The sequence below is a fragment of the Sceloporus occidentalis genome, unplaced genomic scaffold (genome assembly GCF_023333645.1).
Source record: "Sceloporus occidentalis isolate IW3139 unplaced genomic scaffold, rSceOcc1.0.p SCAF_75, whole genome shotgun sequence".
NCBI classification, from domain to species: Eukaryota; Metazoa; Chordata; class Lepidosauria; order Squamata; family Phrynosomatidae; genus Sceloporus; species Sceloporus occidentalis.
This window is the reverse complement of record NW_028317055.1, coordinates 1929704-1952666: the sequence shown is the minus strand read 5'-3', so window position 1 is coordinate 1952666 and position 22963 is coordinate 1929704. Positions and strand designations below refer to the sequence as shown.

At 40.6% G+C, this 22963-nt stretch overlaps 1 protein-coding gene across 9 annotated transcripts in view; it reads right to left on the bottom strand.

The window, feature by feature from the left end:
• The window catches only part of LOC149285889 (teneurin-2-like), a 771075-nt gene extending 749515 nt beyond the window's left edge, over nucleotides 1-21560 (bottom strand). For all 9 annotated transcript variants that reach the window (XM_089494756.1, XM_089494755.1, XM_089494760.1 and 6 more), the window contains exon 1: nucleotides 21335-21560. In XM_089494756.1, coding sequence (XP_089350882.1) covers nucleotides 21335-21560 — 226 coding nt within the window. The remainder of the gene's footprint in view (nucleotides 1-21334) is intronic.
• Between the last annotated feature and the right edge of the window lie 1403 nt (nucleotides 21561-22963).

Below are 22963 nucleotides of genomic sequence, written 5' to 3'. Positions count from 1 at the left end.
TTCGGGATCTCTGGGTCCCTTCATACGCCCGCGAGTGTTATTTACTCTGCCCTTCGGGTTGTACACCTTCTCAGCACCCGTATTCCTCTCCGCTCGTCCCCTTTCCCCTCCCTGCCCCCTTCTCCTGTCCCCCCACCTTGCCCCCCTCCCCTTTCCCGACCTTCCCCCCCTACCCCTTTCCAGCCCTCACCTGCATATTCCCCCTATAGCGCAGGGGGTAATTTGTTTTTATGTTGTACTGTGCTAATTTGATCTCGCCTTATTATGCCCACGCCTGACAGCGAATTTCTTTTTTTTTTTTTTTTTTTTTTTCTGCTTGCGCTTCTTGCGCGCTTGTGGGCTGTGCTGGCTGATCAGTTTCCGGTCTCTGGGATCTCCCGCTCCTCCGCGGGTGCGGCACGAGCTGTCCTGCGGATTATGCACACACACACAGATTGCACCCAGATACTCCCATGTTTCCATTCCTTCCTGCCAGTCTCCCCTACAATTCCTATACAGTAGGCGTTGTGGGCGCCTTACATTTGATCATGCACCCACTGGCACACGCAATTACATTCACCCGCTGACATTCATACTTACCTTTTTTTTTTTTTTTTCTCTTCTTTCTTCCTTTCTTTTCTCCTGTTGCTTCCTCACACATTTACAGCCATCTGTCCCTTCACCTTTCCGGCGATCTGCTATGGTCCCTGCGTGTTCGGCCTTTCGTTTTCGTGCCAGTTTACAGGGGGTACTTCTCCTGCATTATATGTTTGCTGCCTGGGGTGGGCTTGTTCCATCTCACCATCCAGTAACCCCCGTGGTGTTCTATTGTGGACGTGGTGGTTCCGTCCATTGTATTTACATTTGTTTTTCGGCTTCTCCTGGAGGTCTGTCCCTCCAGTGTTCTCGTCTTTTCTTTCCTTTCTCTCTCTCTTTTCTTCTCTTCTCTCTTCCTTTCACTTCTTCTTTTCTCCTCTTGTTCTCTTTTACCCTTTTGTTCTCTCCCCTCGTTTGTCTCCTAATCTGGTCCTATGGCGACTCCAGCCCCTTCCACCTTGCAGATTGTCTCCCATAATGTCAAAGGCCTGCTTTCTCCACAGAAACGTAGGATGGCGCTTCGGCACTACCTCCGCTCCAAAGCTGATATTGTTCTTCTGCAAGAGACTCATTTTCGTAAAGCAAGCATTCCCAAATTCTGGGATCCTCGGTTTCCCACGCATTTCCACTCTGCCGCTCCAGACAAACACAATGGGGTGTCCATCCTGATACATAAACGTCTGCACTTCCAAGCCCTTCGTTCATCTTCGGATTCTGAGGGCCGCTTTCTCCGCCTGGACTGTTTGATTTATGACCAACCCGTCACGATCGTGAATATATACGCCCCGACTCCGCCAACTTCTAAGTTTTTTGATGAACTGGCCCATTCGCTTCTGACAGCACCTCCAGGGAACCTTATCGTTGGTGGGGACTGCAACTCAGTGATGGATCCCTATTTAGACCGCACCCTGTCAGTTGCTCGTACTTGTCCGAAAAATCTCTTTAAGCCTCTGCAACATTTCACCAAATCGATGGGACTGTTTGATGCTTGGCGCCTACTACACCCTTCCGACAGAGACTACTCTTTTTATTCTCATCCACATACAATGTACTCAAGACTCGATTATTTTTTTCTGAATCAGCAACTGCTCCCATCGCTTCTGAGCTCCTCCATTCATGAAATCTCCTGGTCCGACCATGCTATGATTGACATCACCCTCTCAGCTCTTCAACCGCCTAACCTGCGGCCCCTTTGGCGTTTGCATGATGCCCTTCTCCTCGATCCTGAGACGCGGGGGACCATCACGCAATCTCTCTCTGCTTACTTTCAGGACAATTTGACCCCTGATGTCTCCCTGGGCACTGTTTGGGACGCTCACAAAGCGGTCCTTCGAGGACAATTTATAGCGATTGCATCCGCCCGGCGGAAACAGCGTCTCTCTCAGATTACAGCCCTCACGACCTCGCTGACTACCTTACAAGCGACCCACAAGCGTACCGGTGATCACAGTCTCCTTCGCGATATTGTTGCCGCTCAAGGCCAACTGAATCTGCTGTTATCTACTGACTCCATCCGAGCGACCCTCCGAACTAGACAGAAATTCTTTGAAAAGGCGAACAAGCCGGATACCATGATGGCGCGTAGACTTCGGGACCTTACCAGTTCCAGGACTGTAAGAGCTATTAAAACTAGGGCAGGCTCCCTGTCCTCCGATCCTGCCGTAATAGCTGATCGGTTTGCGGAATATTACTCATACCTCTATGATGGTAAGAAGACGTCTTGCTCCCCATCCCTCTCGTCCGATACTCAAAATTTTCTGGCCTCCTGTAAACTCCCCTTACTCTCCAATGAGAAGCTTGACTCCATTAATGCGCCCATTACCATGGAAGAAGTCTCGGCTGCCCTCAAGCTGTTTAAAAATCCAAAAGCTCCGGGCCCTGATGGCTTCACGGCCAAATATTATAAGTCCTTTGCACCGTCACTCCTTCCTCACATGACGTCCCTGTTTAACGCCTTCTTCATGGGCACGGGACGACCATCTCCAGACATGCAGAGGGCCAAGATTGTGATGATCCCTAAAGAAGGGAAGGATCCTTCCCTTTGCACCAGCTATAGGCCAATTTCCCTTATTAATGTCGATTAGAAAATTTTTGCCAAAATCCTTGCCCTTCGGTTGAATGCCCTTCTCCCTAGCTTGGTTCACCCGGATCAGGTGGGCTTTGTCCCTGGTCGGGAGGCCCCTGATAATATCCGCAGGACGCTAAACCTGCTCCACTCGTGTCGTGGGTCTGGAACCCCGTTAATGCTTCTGTCCCTTGACGCCGAAAAGGCCTTCGACCGAGTGGACTGGGGATACCTGTGGTCCACTATGCGGGCCTTTGGTTTCGCTGGCGCCTTTCTGCAGGGCGTGCAGGCCCTCTACTCCCACCCTTCTGCGGTGGTTGACATCGGCACTTTTAGGTCCAGGCCCTTTCAGATACTTGGAGGCACCCGTCAAGGTTGCCCCTTATCGCCCCTTTTATTTGCTTTGGCCATCGAACCTCTGGCCCAAGCTATTCGTATGCATCCTGACATTAGGGGGATCTCGGTGGGGGGTAATGTTTATAAACTTAGCTTATTTGCTGATGATGTCCTTTTATCCCTGACGTCCCCTCTTACTTCTCTGCCCAATTTGAACCAGCTCCTAGAGAGATTTGGGGACCTGTCTGGTTACAAAATTAATTCTGATAAATGTGAGGCTTTGAATGTTACCCTTACCGCTCCTGTGGTGAAGCTTTTATCCCTTAATTTTGATTTCAAGTGGAAACCGATTTCTCTCCGTTCCCTTGGCATATATATAACACCCTCACTTTCACAAATGTATGCAGCTAACTATCCTCCTCTCCTCTTGCGCCTGAAGCGTGATCTAGCGACATGGTCGTCCTATGCCCTGTCCTTTATGGGACGTATTTATGCTGTTAAGATGACGCTTTTGCCCAGACTTCTCTATTTATTCCGTTCCATTTCGCTGCCTATCCGGAGGGCTGACGTCAATAGCCTTCAAAGGGCGATCGACCTATTCATCTGGCAGGGCCGTAGGAGTCGCCTCGCTAAGGCCACTGTTTACAAATCAAAAGCTACTGGTGGGCTCTCGGCTCCCCTGATTTATGAGTACTATATTGCTGCACAGCTGGCGATGCTCCTCTCCCTCTCCGTGGTCTACTCTCCTCCCCGATGGGTCCAACTGGAGTCGGACCTCTGCTCTGGGATTAACCTGGGGTGGCTTATGTGGCATTCATCTCTCGACACGACATTGATTTCTGCCAGCCCCACTCTACTGCATTCTCTTCGCCTGTGGTACCGTGTGAGGTATAGGCTGCGCCTTACGAGCCCGAGCTCTCGGTTGACGCCGCTTTTTCAGAATTCGGACTTTCCCGCTGGGTGTCAACTTCACCCCTTCCGATGGTGGATCACTAAGGGAGTCGTCACGGTGGGGGATCTGCTTATGCACAATGTACCGTGCTCCTATCAACGCCTCCTTACTCGCCATGGACTCCCGGCTACAGAACTTTTCCGGTTCCATCAACTCTCCCATTTTGTCCGTGCTTTCCTTAGACGTCATCCGGATTGTGACCCGACGTTTTATGAACAGCTTGTCCGCCTCCCGCACAAACCTAGAGGCGTGATTTCTAGTTTGTATCGCCACATGCTGGACGTTAAATTCCTGTTACCTCCCCTGTTTACGCAGCGCTGGGAGCTGGATCTGGGGCACTCCCTTGATCCTGCAGAGTGGGGCAAGATCTATGCTAATGTTTGGAAGGTGACGGCGTGTACTCTGGTTCAGGAGAACTGTTATAAAGTCCTCTCACGTTGGCATCTTACACCATCTAGACTTCATCGCATGTTTCCAGCAAACTCGTCTCTCTGTTTTCGCGGTTGTGACGAAGAGGGGACCTTTCTGCACACCTGGTGGACCTGCCCACTGGTCATGTCTCTCTGGTCCCACTTCTTTAATAGCTTGAGTGCAGCCCTTGGAGTTTGCTTGGCCCCGGATCCCTGGACGGCCCTTCTCTGCAGAAGTTATCAGCTGGACACTCTGTCCCCATCGGCCCAACGTTTGATTCTTCGTGTCTGTACGGCGGTTCGCTTGTCCATCGCTAAGGTTTGGAAGTCAGGGGCCCCTACTGTTCCGGCTGTTGACGCTAAAATCTGGGACATTATTAAGCTGGAAAAGATTACCGCATATCTGCATGGCACTTCTCACCTTTTCTACCTCACGTGGGAACCGTGGCTGGAGAAATTCGCCCCGTCCACCGCCGTGGCGCCCTGGCTGTGAGAGTTGTCGTGCTTCCTCCCCTTCCCTCCCTCTTCCCTCCTTACCTTCTTCTACCTCTTCTACTTCTTTCTCCCTTGTCTTTCTTCTGCCTTCTTGCTTTCTCTCTTCGGATGTTACCAAGATTCCGTTTTCCTGCTGAGCTTGGCTCTGGTTCCAGCTGCGCCTGGTATACTCTGGGCCTTTTCGTTTTTGTTCGGCCTCGCATACACCACGATACTGTGTTTGGCATCCTATTGCTGTATGATTGTTACAGGAAAGCTTATGTCCTTGTTTACTCACTGATTCTGTGCCCTGATCTGAGTGTTTATGCCATGTTGATGTTTTACTTTTGGCTCTGGCTTTCATGGAACACCTGTTATGTGTTTCTCTTTCTGTTCTTATATCATAAAATACAATAAATTACTTCTTAAAAAAAAAAAAAAACACTAAGGGGGTATTAACAAAAAATGCAGTGTGAAAAATCCATCCTGATGTAGATGTCAGTGACGTAGATTGTGTCCTGCTGTTTGTGTGTTTTTGGTTATCAGTGTACCAGAGCCTGTCCTGGGGTGTGTGTGCGTATAGGTGTTGGTGCGGCACAGCCTCTCCTGGTGTGTGTGTTTTGGTGTCTGTATGGCATAGGCTGTCCTGTGTGTGTGTTTGGGTGTCAGTGTGGCAGAGCCTGTCCTGGTGTGTGTTTGGGTATTGGTTTGGCAGAGCCTGTCCTGGTGTGTTTGTCTGGGTGTCAGTGTGGTAGAGCCTGTAATGATGTGTGTGTCTGGGTGTCGGTGTGACAGAGCCTGTCCTGGTGTGTGTGTGTCTGGGTGTCGGTGTGACAGAGCCCGTGTTGGTGTGTGTGTTTGGTTATCTGTTTCCTGGCAGTTGGAATTATTTAATTTATACTTATCCAGAGATAAAATGCCCTCCTTAAGTTGTAGTGACTTCAGGGGACAAAACATTCAAGGCCCTTAAATCATTTAGTGGAAAAGTTAAGGTATTGTGTTATTTATGCTATAATATTTATTTCAAGGATTAGTCGTACTAAATTGTGGCTTCAGGCTTCCCATGTTGAATGACCGAGTATTATGTTAGTCCAATAACAAAAGTATCATTCCATAGCACATTACTTTTGGCAATATATATATATATATATATATTCTCAGTGGTATGATTTAATGGTGGAAATTATGAATGCCCCCCCAGTTTGACTGTGGTATCTTGTGTGCCCCCCTATATATTGTTTCTAGAGTCGCCACTGCATATCTTTACATGTTTAACCCAATTGACAGCTTTATCCGATTTTATTTAGCTTTCATGACCACTTAATAATTACATTTTGATCCAATTGAGATTATGGTGTGCATGTATCTGCAAGTAGGGTGCATGTTAGTTTCCCTGAGGGTTGGTACATGTATGTATGGCACAGGGGCTGTGTGGCTAGTGTGGTTAAGGGTGCTCAGTGTTGATGAGTTTGCCTCATTATCATGCAGAGGAGACAGTATAGATGTGCATTAACGGATTAGTCTTTTTCCCTTTGGAAAAAAATCTCATGTGAAAAAAGATTCTTATGTGAAAACCCAAGGGGAAATTGTCCACTATAAAGGATAGTGAATTTCAGGCTCTAAGTGTCTTAGATGTGCACATTGCTAACCATCTTTTTTTCTCTAAAAAAGGTACACCTTTTATGACACCTCCTCCACGATGTTTTTGTACTGCAATGTATATTTTTTTCCATTCAGGGCTGGCCTTAGGTGTTCAGGCGCCCCGTGCGGACTACGTTTCTGGTGCCCCCCTCGACAAAAAAGAAAGGGCAACAATCTTGTTACAAACAACTAGTTTTAATTAGATGCGCTCCAGGAAAATGTTAATATAGAAAAGTAAACAAACATTAAGCAAGAAAAATATTAAAAATACATTTCAAAATAAAAATAACAAAAAAGACATAGAATAATAATCAAAAAAAAATAATAATCATTAGACAAATGAAAAGAAGTCTAATAAAATTCACTGTAGAATAAATAATGCCTGGCCAAAATGCAGGACGCGTTTCGTTTAGGTACTTCTTCAGCTGCACAGCTCGCACACCCCAAAGGCCGGCCCTGTTTCCACTAATAATGTTTTATTTGTTTTGATGCAAAAGCAATTATGCCCAAATATGAGCCAGTCATCCGATTTAAAAAAAAATCCTGGTAATTATAAGTCATTAGAAATAACCTTCTGAGGTAACTAAAAAACGCATTATGTTATATGAACTTGGATATATTGTGTGTGTTTGAGTATGTATATGTGTATTTTTATGTATGTGTGTATATATATATATATATATATATGTATATATATATATACAGTTTATATGAAGTTTTGTATTATTATGGTATTTTGTGGTAGTTCCCTTTTAAATGGTTGCAATTGCTTCATTGCGTTCCCTTGTCATTAGAAGACATTTAGCACTCATTGGGAGCTTTAACTCCAAACATATTAGTTTTTTATTGAACTTGGCTACCTTTCTGACTTCTTCATTATTTGTTTTGTCAACATAAATAGACCAAGGAAGATTACAAAATTAAAATTATATTTATCGACTACCTAGGAAATGTGAGGTGGGATGAAAAGCATGGTTTGAAAAATTAACAACCTGAAACAGATATTGATCAGCAACACCTTTTTTTAATGCAGGTTATATAATTTTACAACACGTTTGTGAGTAAAGCAGTAAAAACTACCTTTTATAGCTTTCTTCTATATTGACTTTGCATTAAATCATATTTTTTCTCGAATGGGATTATTAAGAAGACAAAATGGGAACCATACTGAGTAATAGAAAGCTCCTCTTAAACATTGATGTTGTTGGTAGTGGTGTTGCAGTGCTATTTTTGTGCAAGGCAACCCTTTGTCTTTAGATTACTAAACCAGGAGTTTGTGGGTGTTTTTGCAGGAGAATTGTAGAGTCAACTTTGCAGCTACTATATGCACTGTGGAAGCAGGCCCAGACTGGCCATCTAGTACACTGAGCAAATGTCAACATCACCACTCACCTGAGTCACAGGGGAGTAGTGGTTGTGCTTCACACGGATAGTAGTTAGAAAAAAGAAAGAAAAGCACAATGGTATAGTATGTCTTATCAAGCAGATGAAATAAAAAGCCAAATTATGGTACTCACAATTTATGGGGGCTTAATGATTAGCCCCCAAATATGTGCTTGGGTGATATGATCCTCGCCTAGGGATATTCTTGCGTCGTACTCTTACGGTTCTTTTGATGACTTTTTGGAATGTGGTGTACATGCGAAATTATGAAGGAAAGGCAGACATAGTGCTTTCCATATAAAAGGTACACTTAAAAGTAGAATATGGTGTCAGTTATACTCACTTTTTTGTGAGCAATGTTTAGGTGGTGTGATCCCCACCAAGGATATAGTTGTAGTAGATGTTTTTTCCGGATAAAATATATAGTTACATAGTTACATAGTTATATAGGCTGAAAAAGACATGCGTCCATCAAGTTCAGCCTTTCCTATATCTGTTAATTTGTTGCTGTTGATCCAAAAGAAGGCAAAAAAAAACCCGGTTTCGCTCTTTCCACTTTTGCACTAACCAGGGAAAAAAATTCCTTCTTGACCCCAAAATGGCAGTCAGATTTCTCCTTGGATCAATAAGCTGTTTCCCCATAATTAAAGATTATATCCCTGAATATTATGTTTATCCAGGTAATCATCCAGTTGCAGTTTAAACATCTGTACAGACTCCGATAAAACTACCTCTGCAGGCAGAGAATTCCACATCCTTATTGTCCTTACTGTAAAAGACCCTTTCCTCTGCTTTAGTCTAAATCTCCTTTCTTCCAGTCTGAACATATGACCACGTGTCCTATGCATAGTCCTGTTTATGAACAGATTTCCACACAATGGTTTTTATTGGCCCCGAATATATTTATATAATGTTATCATATCCCCTCTGAGGTGACGTTTTTCTAAACTAAACAAATTTAAATTAGTTAACCTTTCTTCATAACTATAGTGCTCCATTCCTTTTATTAATTTTGTAGCCCGCCTCTGCACCCTTTCTAGTGCTATGATATCCTTCTTTAGAATAGGTGCCCAAAATTGCACAGCATATTCAAGGTGTGGCCTTACCATTGATTTATACAGAGGCAAAATTATATCTTTATCCCGCGACTTGATGCCCCTTTTTATACACAACAATACCTTACTGGCCTTAGCAACTGCTGACTGACATTGCACATTGTTGCCTAGTTTGTTGTCTATAACAATTCCCAAATCCTTCTCATTTGTCATTACCCCTAATTCACTACAGTTTAGGGTGTAGGTTGCTTGTGCATTCGCTACCCCGAAGTGCATAACTTTACATTTATCTACATTGAATTTCATCTGCCATTTGTGTGCCCAGTCCCCCAGTCTATCTAGATCCCTCTGCAGCACTGTAATATCCCGCTCGCCCTGTATAACTTTACCTAGTTTAGTGTCATCTGCGAACACAGAAACATGACTTTCAACGCCTACTGCCAGGTCATTTATAAATATGTTGAATAAAATTGGTCCCAGAACAGAACCCTGAGGGATACCACTTACCACTTTTGACCAGCTTGAAAATTTACCATTTATAACAACTCTCTGTTCTCTGTCTCTAAGCCAATGTTCTACCCAAGAACAAGAATTTGCATCTAGACCAATTTCTTTCAGTTTGAATACTAACCTATTGTGTGGAACCGTGTCAAACGCCTTGGCAAAATCCAAGTAGATTACATCCCCTGCAACACCCTGATCAACACTTCTACTTACTTCTTCATAGAATGCAATTAAATTAGTTTGACAGGACCTATGCTTCATAAAACCATGCTGATTTTTGCTAATAATACTGTTCTTCCCAAGGAATTCTTGAATATTATCCCTAAACAGCCCTTCAAGTACTTTCCCAGCCATGGAAGTTAAGCTCACAGGTCTATAATTTCCGGGCACAGAGTTTGAACCCTTTTTGAAAATAGGAACCACATCTGCCTTCCTCCAATCCTCTGGTACAATTCCTGAAAGAAAAGAATCCCGAAAGATTAGAAACAGAGGTTCACTTATTTCGTGACTCAGCTCCTTAAGTACTCGTGGGTGAATACCGTCAGGCCCCGGAGCTTTGTTAACATTCATTTTCTTTAGTTGCTGCAGCACCTTGTCCTGAGCCATCCACTCACAGTTTGACTGAAATTTTTTGAAAATACTCAATTTTTCCTCAGTATTTTTATCCCTGAAGAGTTTTTTGCCAGTCAATAAGTTGTAAAGCTTCCCTTATCTTATTGAAATTGGCCTTCTTAAAATTATACGTTTTAGTATTCCCCATGGGCAATTTCTTTTTTGAGTTTATTTCAAAAGAGACCATATTGTGATCACTATTACCCAAGTGCTCCCCCACTTGAATGTTAGACACAAGATCAACATTGTTTGTTATCACCAGATCCAAACAAGTATCCTTTCTAGTTGGTGCTTGTACCAGTTGTGACATGAATGTGTCATTTAACAGGTTCAAAAACCTTGATCCCCTTGCAGAACTACTAGTCCCTCTATCCCAATTTATGTCCAGGTAATTAAAATCTCCAATAATTAACGTGTTACCCAGATTTGCAGATTTCTCAATTTGCTCTAACAGCTGCTCTTCCTCATCATTATCAACATTAGGTGGTTTATAACATATCACAACCAGTAGTTCTTTTCCTTTTTTTGCCCCAAGTTGATATCTACCCATAAAGCTTCCACAAATCCCTTGTTGCCTCCAAGATGCTTAATATTTGACTTTAGCTCGTTGTTAACATACAAGCATACTCCTCCTCCCTTCCTGCTTCTTCTGTCCTTCCTATATAAAGTATAACCTTTTACGTTAACTGCCCAGTCATGGGTCTCATCCCACCATGTTTCTGTGATGCCTATTATATCATATTGCTTCGTGTATGCTATTGCCTCTAGTTCTCCCATTTTGTTATTTAGGCTCCTTGCATTAGCAAGCATACATTTAATATTACCCTGAGTCTCTTGAATTTTATGAGAATTTTTATTAATACATACCTCCTCTGTTCTGATCTTGCCCCTCCCCCCATCTCCACCCCCCTTGTTCTGATCTGAAGCCCCTCTCCTTTCTGCGCTATCTCCATTTTCAAGATCTCTGTGTGTCCCCCCCCCCACCACCACTAGTTTAAAAACCCCTCCAGCCTTCTAGCCATCCTCTCCCCTCATAAAAGAGTAAAAACAAGTCCAGGAGCAAGAATAACTTATTTTTTTTAAAAATTATTTATTCAAGCTGGTAATAAAACCTAGTAAAAATATAAAATAGCACACAACGCCTTTCGCAGAGCTCCTGGATTCATTTTCCTTTTATACAGTATTTAAAATATGTAAAATTGTGCCAAAATGACATCATCACCACTCACCTGACCTATCACTACACTGCCAGATTGTTTGTTGGAGCTTGCGACCAGCCAAGGGCATTACTAGGAACCATGGGGCACTGGTGCGAAAAATTGCACCGGGACCCCCAACTTCAACAACTGGTCTGTGCCTTCTTTGCCCCCCTTACAACATACAACATTTGTAAACACATTTACTCAAATTACACACTTACTCATACTTACTAGCACACACTCCATCTTACCCAACTTACACAATTACACATCCATGCTCACACACAATTACACATCCATGCTCACTGACACACAATTACACATCCATGCTCAAACACACACACAAGTACACATCCATGCTTACACACACACACACACATACAGTAAACATGCATGCTCAAACACACACACAAAAGTACACATCCACTGCTCCTGCAGCTTTCCCTCTGGCTGCTCGCGCACAGTGTGGACAGCCTTGGTTTTACTTAGGCACTTAGGTCATTTAGCTGCTTCTGGCCTTAAAATACCTGGACTATTATTCTTCTCCAGTCTGCTCCTATAGTTCTGCATTCATCTTTGTTGTCTGATATTATATTGTTAAATAATGAAATATTAATATTCAATATATTTTGTACTTCTATACTTCTAAATAACTATTGTACCATTTATGTTTTTTAAGAGGAATAAAGACATATTGAAGCTGTGGCTTGTTTTGATCTAACCAAGAAGTCAAGTGGTGCCGTATAGAGAAAATCATATTTCCTTGATCGCAAATCCAAATAATGATCTTGATATTGCTGTCTCCTATCTGATATTTGATTGCTAACTTTACTGACATACTGAGATTAATTCTCACATCATCAGATGTTTCTCTAGGGAATTTACTATAATTAAATTTTTGGATTTTACATCTACAGGCATTTTCATGCTACTTATCCAGGGACAGTTTCCAAAAAAATATGGAAAACATTACTGTCAAATAACAGTTTATCAAATTTATATTTATTACTAATAATACTACTAAAAATATAAAGGGTGAATTAATTGTACAGAACGTCCATTGTTCAAATCGGCAAGTTACTTGCTAGCACATAATTCTGATGTGTCCTCATTACATAATTTTGGCTAGTATATTCAGTTAGACAACTGTCAATCATACAAGGCCCGTGCCTGGATAAGCAGCGCTGCAATACATGTAGCATTCAGTGGAAGAAGCTGCGCCGATACTCAAATAGTAGCCGGGAGAACATGCTTAGCAACTTTTGTGAGACCCATGCTGGTACACTGGAGAGAATGTTGCATCATACACCACTACAATATGTGAGCATCATTGTGACATAACAGTGGGCTCCACCGACATCATTGTGCAATATTGAGGTGAAGACAAGCTTTAAGATCACTTTCATGGCTCAGTATTCACCATCGAGGGAGTATGGAGGGAGTCCTCAGTTTTCCTCAAAGCTGAATGGGCAAGTAATAAAATTTGTTTCCCTGAAAACAAATGGAAAAAAAACCCAGAAACATGTTTCCAAATTATTTTTAGCCCATTTGCACACATGCAAATCCTAAACATGTTTAACTCATTATTTGACATCAAGATGTGGATCTCCATAGCCAATATTTAAGTTATGGTGATCCACGGCAACGCCCACAAAATACACTTAACTGGATAGCCAAACAACAGTAACATTGTGCTAACTTATTACTCACAAAAATGTTGGGGAACATGACAAATACAAGGTCAATATGTCCCACATTCATAAAATCACTGAATTTGCATATGAACAATGAAAAATTCTCATAACAGAGAATGGTGGGTTAACACCACTAAAAGCCAATAGAGGGAATCATACACCAAATAAATGTCACATTTATCTGTGGAGCAAATTGTCTACAAAGTAAATATAAATAGGAGATATAATGAGGAAGGGAGAAAAGGAGGCGAGAAAGATGAGGAAGAAGAGGAGGGGAGATACATAGAGGAGAGATAGGAAAAAAGTAATAGTAAAGAGAAAGAGGAGAAGTGATAAAGAGAAACGGGAAGAGTTAAACAGAAAGGCAGGAGATAGAAAATAGAGATAACTAGAAAGAAGAGGAGAAATAATGAGAAAGGTGATCAAGGAGAAGGGGGTAAAGAAAAAGGGTAGTGATACAGAGAAAAAGCTAAAGAGCAAAAGGAGAGGTGAGATAAAGAGAAATGGAAGACATAATGAGAAAGGGGAGAATCAAGAGGAGACCTCAGACTCTGACAGGACACACTGTGGACACAATCTGTGTGCGGGGTAAATACTGTGGATGCAATCAGGGCAAATCCTGTGGGTGCAATCTTGGTGCTGCTGTGAATCTTGTGGGTATAATCTGGGTACTGGGGCAAGTCCTTATGTACATATTATAGAGTTAAAACTGAATGTATAAAGCAGATAGACTTGGGTGCATATTTCACAGAGGTTGCTGGAAATGAAGATATCAGAATTTTGTTAGTTTTGAAATGTTTTGGAAATATTTGTGTATGTATTATATAAAGTATGTGTATGTGTAAAGGATGTGTATACATATGTGCAGTGAGCGCAGCGTCCACTCTCAAAGCAGGCTCTATTGCTATCAAATCTGCTGTGGGATCTAGCCCCGAATCTTTTAGATACCTACTAATGCCTCTGCTTGTATGTCATATTAAATAGTGTCTCCCAGCATGAAGTATTGACGTGGTTTCATCAGTATGGCATAAACAGAGGCTGGGGCTCTTTCAGCAATCTCAGCCAAATCTGCAAGAACTCAGTGGTGTATATAGAGAAACCTAATCTTAAAGAATAGAGGGGTAAGGCACCTGACTTCATCACTGATATCTATACGTTATTTTTTGTTCAACCAAAGAGGAGATAAAATGTGTATGTTGTATTTTAAAACATGTTTTAATTACAGTGCTATTTTAACCTCTTAGTAACACTCAACAGTCTAAATAGATCAAACAATCTGGATAAAAATGTGCTTCCTTAAGTGTCGACTGAGCTTGTGTATTTTTTTTTAGCTTTCAAAATTCCTTTAGAAACAAGCATATGTTACTAAACAGCTAAAACAAAATATGGAATTTGGCAAATGCTCTGTATTTACTGATTTAACTTTTTCTTTTTAATCCATATCACTAATTTAGGCTGGATGCTTAACATTTCAAAGCTGTATATTATAAATAATAAATCTATAACGAACTTCAATATAAACAATGATATGCCATCCCCAGTGAATTGAGCTGGTCCTACATTAGGTGTACTTGAATCGAGAGTTAAAAAAACAAACTATTTTTTCAAACATGATAGCTTTTTGAAAAAACAATCTGTGGAATAATTTGATCCTTACATTTAGCCAAGTCAGTCTGAAACTTTCTGTCTAAGATGAGGATGCTATGAAACCAAGTGAAAATATATGGTATTAGTTTAGTTGTGCCAGGTGTATTTTTATATATTTTTAGAGGTTGTAATTATGTGAAACCAAATTCTAGCATTGATTTTAATCAGTATTTATTCTTTATTTGCATAGGGAATATTTGTTTTGCTTACCTTTTATATTTATTATTTTTTATATAAATTGCATTTTTGCTCCTTAGGAAGAAGCTTGAGGAACATCAATGGGGTCATAAGGGGATTTACTAAGGGTCAAGTTGGTCCTAGAATATCCCCAAGATAGCAGTTTTCATCTCTGTATTCACTGTTGCGTGGACATACCGGTACTTAAGGGCAGAAACTGAATAGCATCTCATTAAGATCAGACTCCTGTGCGCCATATGTGCTTATGTGTTCACCCTCATCAAAATCTAGAGAGGTTGAACTAAATGGTGAAATAGGGAAGCCTAGGAACCACCTAGGTGGAAAGGAGTCATGACCAAGGAGGTCAAGGGGTAGGATTGCCTCAAAAAGTGTAAGGGTGTGGAGGAGTGATGCTGATGTCTATGGGAAGAAAGAGTCTGATCCTATTTGTTTTTATTTCCCCCCATGAGCATGGCTGATTTAGAAAAGCTGGCTGAGATCTCTGCCACAACAGTGTACAAGGATCCAGAGTGGCTGGGATGGCGAAAGTGCAGTGCAAAGAAGAGCTTTTAGTTTGGCGAGATGGAGGACAGTTCACCCATGTGGAGGTTAGGTCCAAAGGTTGGCCCTTCTTGATAAGTGTGTGGCCAGCAATGGTGGGTTGATTGTTAAAAAGATGATTAGGAAGGTGATGTTTTTAAATTGTCACTAAATATCCATCTGAGAAGCACATCTATTGTCTGTCATAAATGCAGGCAATCTGAATTGTGGTGGACATAGCTATTACAAGATGGCTTATGCAGAGTCATATTTGTCACGCCAACTTGTGTAGTACGTCCATGGACTTGCTACCCGGTAGAGATGGTATCGCCAATTTCAGTATGAGAGGGGTTAATTCGATTGTATAGCGATGTGGTGCCAAAAGGTCTTTTAAGATAAATTTGTCCTTTGAAGCTCGGACTCCAACCAGGGCCCTCTGAAAGGTGTGAAATATTACAGTTGAGGTGCCTCTATGTCTTCTTGCTGGGTGATCCACCATATGCCTGTATCACCTCATAGATACTGGATTCTTTGATATGCTAAGTGACCACTAGCAGTCAGGAAAACCATTTCATATCCAGGTCATATCCAACACATATGTCAATAATAACCCATAGATTCATAGCCATACCTCCTTTTGTGCATATCTAGAACGGGGAGAGCAAAAAGAATACAAATATGGCAACTTAAACAGTTTGGAAGTCCCAATTGTGAAGTCTGTGATATTCAGTCATACGCAGCAGGTGTGACATATCTATGGACTTCATAATTTACAAGAAATTCATAAATGCAAGCATTATTGCTGTGGCGAACACAGGAGGGACAATAAAATGAAAATAAGTTATTTCGACTGATATGTTTCCACAACACAAGGGGGAGGTCACTTATGGTTCCTATAGGTACACCTTCCCTCCGCTTATACCACCTCTGGGCTGGCTTGGAAACTCGAGATGAACTAGAAAAGGTATAAAGTTATAGAGAGAAGATTGGTCATTGTGCTTACTAGGGGCCAAGATCTAATTTTGAGTAAGTCGCCATCTTTCCTTGCCGGAGCAAGTGATTTCTCCTTTTTATTATATCTGTTTGATGTAAATAATCTGTTTCTCATCTTTTTTTGTATGCACTGTGACTATATTCCTTTATTAAGTTCTGCCTTTGTCTGATAAAGACTCACGTTACCTGATTAGACCATTTTATCAGTAATTTGAAACCACATAATTATTGTGTTAAAGTAACTTCTGTTGTGTGTAAACTGTTTGAGGGTTTCCTAAGAGATGCTATTTTGGAGTATCTCAATGAAAATAAGTGTATGACTCCATATCAGCATGGGTTTACAAGGGATCGGTCCTGTCAAACTAACCTGATCAGCTTTTATGAGGAGGTGAGCTCAAGACTGGATCGGGGTGAATCGCTGGATGTCGTATATCTTGATTTTCCCAAAGCATTTGATACGGTGCCACATAAAAGGCTGGTACATAAAATGAGAATGCTTGGGCTGGGGGAGAATGTGTGTATGTGGGTAAGTAACTGGCTCAGTGATAGGAAACAGAGGGTGGTTATTAATGGTACATACTCTGAGTGGGTTACTGTTGCTAGTGGGGTACCACAGGGGTCAGTTTTGGGTCCTATTCTTTTTAATATATTTATTAATGACCTTGTAGAGGGATTGTATAGTAAAGTATCAATCTTTGCAGACGATACTAAGCTCTGTAACGTGGTTAACACAATAGAGGACAGTGCACGATTACAAATGGATCTGCATAGGTTGGAGGCTTGGGCTGGGATGTGGCAGATGAGGTTCAACACAGATAAATGTAAGGTTATGCACATGGGGAAGAAAAATCCAGGCTGGGAATATGTATTAAATGGGAAAACACTGGGGACGACTGACATGGAAAAGGACTTAGGAGTTTTAGTTAACAGTAAATTTACCTGTAGCGACCAGTGTCAGGCAGCTGCTGCTAAGGCAAATAAAATCATGGGGTGCATCAAAAGGGGCATAGATGCCCACGACAAGGAAATAATTCTACCACTGTACAAATCACTAGTCAGACCACACATGGAATACTGTGTACAGTACTGGGCACCAGTGTACAAGAAAGATATAGTGGAGCTGGAGAGGGTTCAAAGACGGGCAACCAGAGTAATAAGGGGAATGGGAGGACTACAGTACCCAGAAAGATTATCAGAATTAGGGTTATTTAGTTTGGAAAAAAGACGGCTTAGGGGGGATTTAATAACTATGTATAAATATATAAGGGGACAGTACAGAGATCACTCCCAGGACCTATTTATACCCAGGACTGTATCTATAACAAGGGGACATCCTCTACGGTTGGAGGAAAGAAGGTTTCTACACCAGCACAGACGGGGGTTCTTTACAGTAAGAGCGGTGAGATTATGGAACTCTCTGCCAGAGGAAGTGGTTATGGCAAACTCAATAAAAGAGTTCAAAAGGAGCCTGGACGTGTTTCTTGAAAGCAATAATATTACAAGTTATGGATATTAGATTAATAGGGACAGAACGTTGATCCAGGGATTTATTCTGATTGCCATATTTGGAGTCGGGAAGGAATTTTCCCCCTGGTATGGGGCAATTGGCATCTGCTTCATAAGGGTTTTTTGCCTTCCTCTGGATCAACACAGTAGGGACACAATATGTATATAGGTTGAACTTGATGGACTTTGGTCTTTTTTCAACCTTATGAACTATGTTACTATGTTACTATATTGTGTGGGGTCTAATTCGCTTGGGGGACCAAGGCACCCCATTCACAAATTGTCTTGGTGGTGGCAGCGTTACGATATCAGTTATATCATGATAGTTAATTGTGGGTGGTATTAAGGGTAGATATTTTTATTTTTATCACTATTTCTGGTCTACGGCAGACAGATAGTGAATTTTAACCCTTTTACCACCCGAACCAAGTCACACGCACGCTTGGAGTAAAGTGCGTTTGTGACAATATTTACCTTGGGTGCTGCCCTAAGCATGACCCAAGGCAGTACCCTCAAGCCACAACCTCAGGCTCTCTTCTCACTGCGAACCATCGAGATATTGTATAATTCCAAATACCTAAATTGTCACAGGATATACAGTGGCTAACTATGGTCTATATTAGCAGTGGTTACGGTGGTTTTCTCTGGCTATAAGCTTTCTTCATCTTGTGCATCCCCCTGTAGCATTTAGTAAAGCTCAGGGTCTTTTTTGCAGTTTTTCAGCTTTTCCACCAATAGAAAGAAAAAAAATCTTGACAAATGGGACTCCACTTTATGATATTAGTTTCTTAATGCATAAATGAGAGTTTTCATGTACTAAAAAAAGTAAAAAATAGCTTTTTTATGACTGATATTTTTTCACTGGACAAAAATAAAAGTGATACATATTGTAGATGTTCTTGAAACCAGCACAGAGGTTATCCGTGAAGGAAGAAGCAACCTCCATGTATAATTTTTATATCTTTCCAATAAATGTTAAATTGTCAGAACTGAAGAAGGTTACTTTGCGGCTTCCAAAGCACACTTTTGACAACCCCCATGTATAATTTTTATGTTTGTTCCATAAAATGCATCACAAATAGCACAGGTAACTGGGTAAAAAAAGATACACACAATGTGATAATAAGTAGTAAGATGAAATCGTGGCACAAGGGCATGTGTTACCGCATACAATTATTAAATCAAATTAACAAAAAATGAGCATATATTAAAGCTGAAATATTCATAATCTGAACAAAGCTTTAAAGATAATAGTGGCAGATAAACATCACTGGTTTAATATGAAGAATGTCAATCATAGCTAAAATTGCACCAAATTAAGTCTATATGGTTAACATGTGAAGGAAAAGAGCCATTCCTTTGCATTGCAGACAGATTTTGTTAAGGTTCTAAAGGTAATTACACAGGTTTACTTCAGTTAGCCTATTTTAAAAAAAATCCAATGTTAACCTATGAGACACAGAAAAGCTAAAAAAATTTAAGTATGTACACAATACGTGGGATCATGTCATCAAATTTAGCCAAGTTATTATTGTGCTAATCACACTTTTTTTCAAAATGCCACACTGTTTAGAAATGTGTAAACATCAAAAAAAAAGCCAGAGGTGAATTTATTTGCATAAGTAGCAGATATCAAAAAATGGCACAGACTTTAATCAGACCTTGGTAGTGTCTTAGATTCAGGATAGTTTTAAAAGCTACACTCATCTACTACTTGCTCGGTAAAATAAAGCTTTGTTACAACTAAGCTTCTGACCATCCGGTTTAGAAGGCCCTGAATGTAGTTTTTGCTGCACATCCTGTAATCATTTCCTGTAATTGTCTAGCGGAGTGGGACACATGTTAATGGAAGTATAGATAACATCTCTTCTACCTAAACTGGTAGAGAGCAGAAGACAGATCTGGACCTTATTCCTTCCAGACTACCGGGTATACTGTATTTCCAGCACCTTCCGTGTCTTGTACCCAGATGAAAATAATGTTAACCCTTTGATGCCATTTGGTCTAAGACAAGGGTCCAGACCATAGTAAATTCTTGCTTTGAGCAAAAGTGATTTAATCAGCTGAAACGGAAATGAGCTGCTAGTGGTCAAGGTGAGATATCCTAAAAACCCTGGCCCTGCTTGTTGCCTTTGAAGCCTGGAGTTTGGTATCCCTCGTCTAGGACTTTCAGTTGGAGGCATATAAAAAAATAAAATGAACAAATTATTCTGTGTGGACTATCTCACTGGAGGGCGGTATTGATATATGTAGCAAATGCATTTGTTGCATCTTAGATATTTAATCTTCAATAGGTTAATATACATCTGAACGTAGACCGGAAGATTTAATATAATTCCGTTGGATTTTGATAAAGTAGAATAAAACACTGCAGCTGCAAGGCGACCTCTTTTGCCGATGACAAGGGAAATTGCATTTGACGTATGATTGTGCTGTACAAGACCAGAGAGCGGCAGGAAAACACCTGCCCCAGAGCAATGTTTCTAAGATAAATATGGATTTTGTTTATACATTGCTAAGTTTTAACTTTCACATGGGGCTCTTTAGCCTGGCTCAACTTTGAGCTGCTTTTGTTGTGTTCAACGGACCACTGTCTCCAGTGTCATTGACTGTTCTTTTTCCTTTAGTATAGGCAATGCTTCAGGATTCTAAGGTGGCCATTTAAAGCCATAGGACCTTGAGAACATTTGTGCAGCAAATTATTCATCCGATCAAAAGTAATTTAAATTTCTGAGCTTCAGCTTGGATTAAGAGCATAAAAAGTGTGCAGTTTATACAAGTAACAGGGTACTGGGAATGCTGGGAGCCATCATTTTCTTTAATACAAGCATGAGATACATGATTAATTTAATATAGCTCAAGACAGTAAAAAGTGAGAGCCATGGCTATATGGTTTTAAAGCCACAATTAAAAGGTTGGTCTATCTAGCGATATATTGAATAACATCCCAACTGGGTCAATTCACTAAGACAGGAAGTTGCCAGTTGCATTAAGGGTCAATTTAACAGACCGGACTCAACTTCAGTTGCATACTTACACTCAAAAAACAACTTGAAGGTTCTTCATTTTCAATTCTCTTTTTTTGAACACAAATGTTGCATGCATTCTGATGTCCAAGTATATATAATCTTGACATTTATTTTTAGAGGAAAAGTTACAGTACTCAATCTACATCCTTGTAAACAGAACAAAAACATCCTGATATCCAACAATATAGGGTAAAGGTGTGTAAGATTCAACATATTAAATAAGGTTTGATATGATTATGTAGGCATAATTATAATAATAAAAAACTGGACATACAGTAAATTTAAAGATGAATAACTACTTCTGCTTGACACATTTTCAGAAATGTTAACTTGATTCCGTCTGATTGCTCTGACATGCCATATTGTTTTGAGCAAAAAAAAAAAAGCTTAAACAAATGTATCCCTGCAGCAGTACATTCTGTAAGGTGATTGTAAAATGGAACAGAACATGAAATGTTTTCACTCCAAAATGTGCTGCTTGTATATAAGAAAAGGGTAAAAAGCTGATAGGTCAGACACCTAGAGAATGACATGGACGTACCTTGTCTTGGAAATTCATCAGACTCTCTGTGAACTAGGTCAGAAACACGATTCCCATAATGCATTCTGTTTTCATGATCATAAGCCTTTAATGTTTCACTGGAGCTGTAGGACTTCTGAGTAGGTACTCTGCAGTCCTCGCCATCCAATGAGGAGCTGGTATATGGACATTCTTTTCCACAACGTCCTCTTGTCAAAGATCTGTGTCTTCGATCTTTTATATCCATTTTATCCTTAGCAAGTGTCTAACTTCAATAGAGTAAGAAAGAATTTCTTAAAAATTACTCTTCACCCTGAAAGAAGAATAAAAATGAACATTTTCATTGAATGACACTGCTTTGATAAAATAATTCTAAAATGACATAGCATGCTGCTAGACAAGAGACTTAGCAAAATCTACCAACTGCTTCTTCATTCCCAGACATTGTGGCAATAGGTTTTACTTAAAAATGAATGAAGGTGTCTCACAGATTTGGTCATTATGATAAAAATGTTGATTCCTGAAATTCTCTACTTTAGGGCATGTGCTCTAAAGTGTCTGCTGAATTATATTGGATAAAGAGAAAATTCTTATAATATACAGGCTTATATTCAGTTTTTTTGTCTCAACTTCAATATATTTCCTATCTTCCCTTATGCTACATTATAGACTCCTATGTGGTACATAGAGTACATAATGCACCCTTTAGGATTGCTTCTTGGAACCATAAGCATAGCCTTAGCTAGGGTTTGAATCATGGGAGTCTTTGAAATGTATATTGCAACAAAACAGGAGTTAAGACTTTAAATGCAACCGTTCTATAGCTATGCTTTCACACCCATTCATCCTATGCCCCACTTCCAAAACTAAAAAGTGCCAAATGGCCTTTTTATTGTCACAATATGAGTTTCATCGATTTGGGCTACATTTGTAAGTATAATCAGCCGCAAATTAAATCAATATGGTTCTTTGTGTCAACATCACTTTTTTGCTTCAGGGACATCAGGTTAGGTTAATATATGAGCCAAGTACTGAGCCATAGATGAGCAGTTAATTTGCACTATTAGTAGATTACAGCCATTGAAGCTATATTTGAAAATCAGAGAAGTGCCCAGAAAGGTCTACTGATGTATATTGAAAGGTTCCCAAATCATTTATCTCTTTTTAATGGGTACTTGAGATGTTCCCAATCGTTTTTTTTTCTTTTCTTGCTACAGAGTGGATTGTTATCTAATCTACAGTCACTGAACCATATACATTGTTTCTCATGTTTTGTGATTTACACACATTTTGTAGGTTAACAGGATAGGCTAGAAATAGTAATATATATTCATGGTATTGTGTTCACTATGATGCTCAAAGTTTGACATGAGTAGTAAAATAAAACTACTGAATAGTCTTTTTTTTTGACTGTTTTAGGCTAGGTTTCCACTTGGGTTTTTGTCCTGCATTTTTTTTCTTGATGAAAAACGCCAAGAAAACTGCCACTGCATTTTCCTGCGTTTTGGCGTTTTTTTCTGGAGTTTTTTCTGGCGATTTAGCCTTTCTGCGGAAATTGCTTTTTTTGACCTTAGGCAGTTTTTCCAGCCTTTACAAGTTAGCAGTTTCACCCAGCTAAAAGGGATTAGGATAAATGGCAAGTATCTGCCC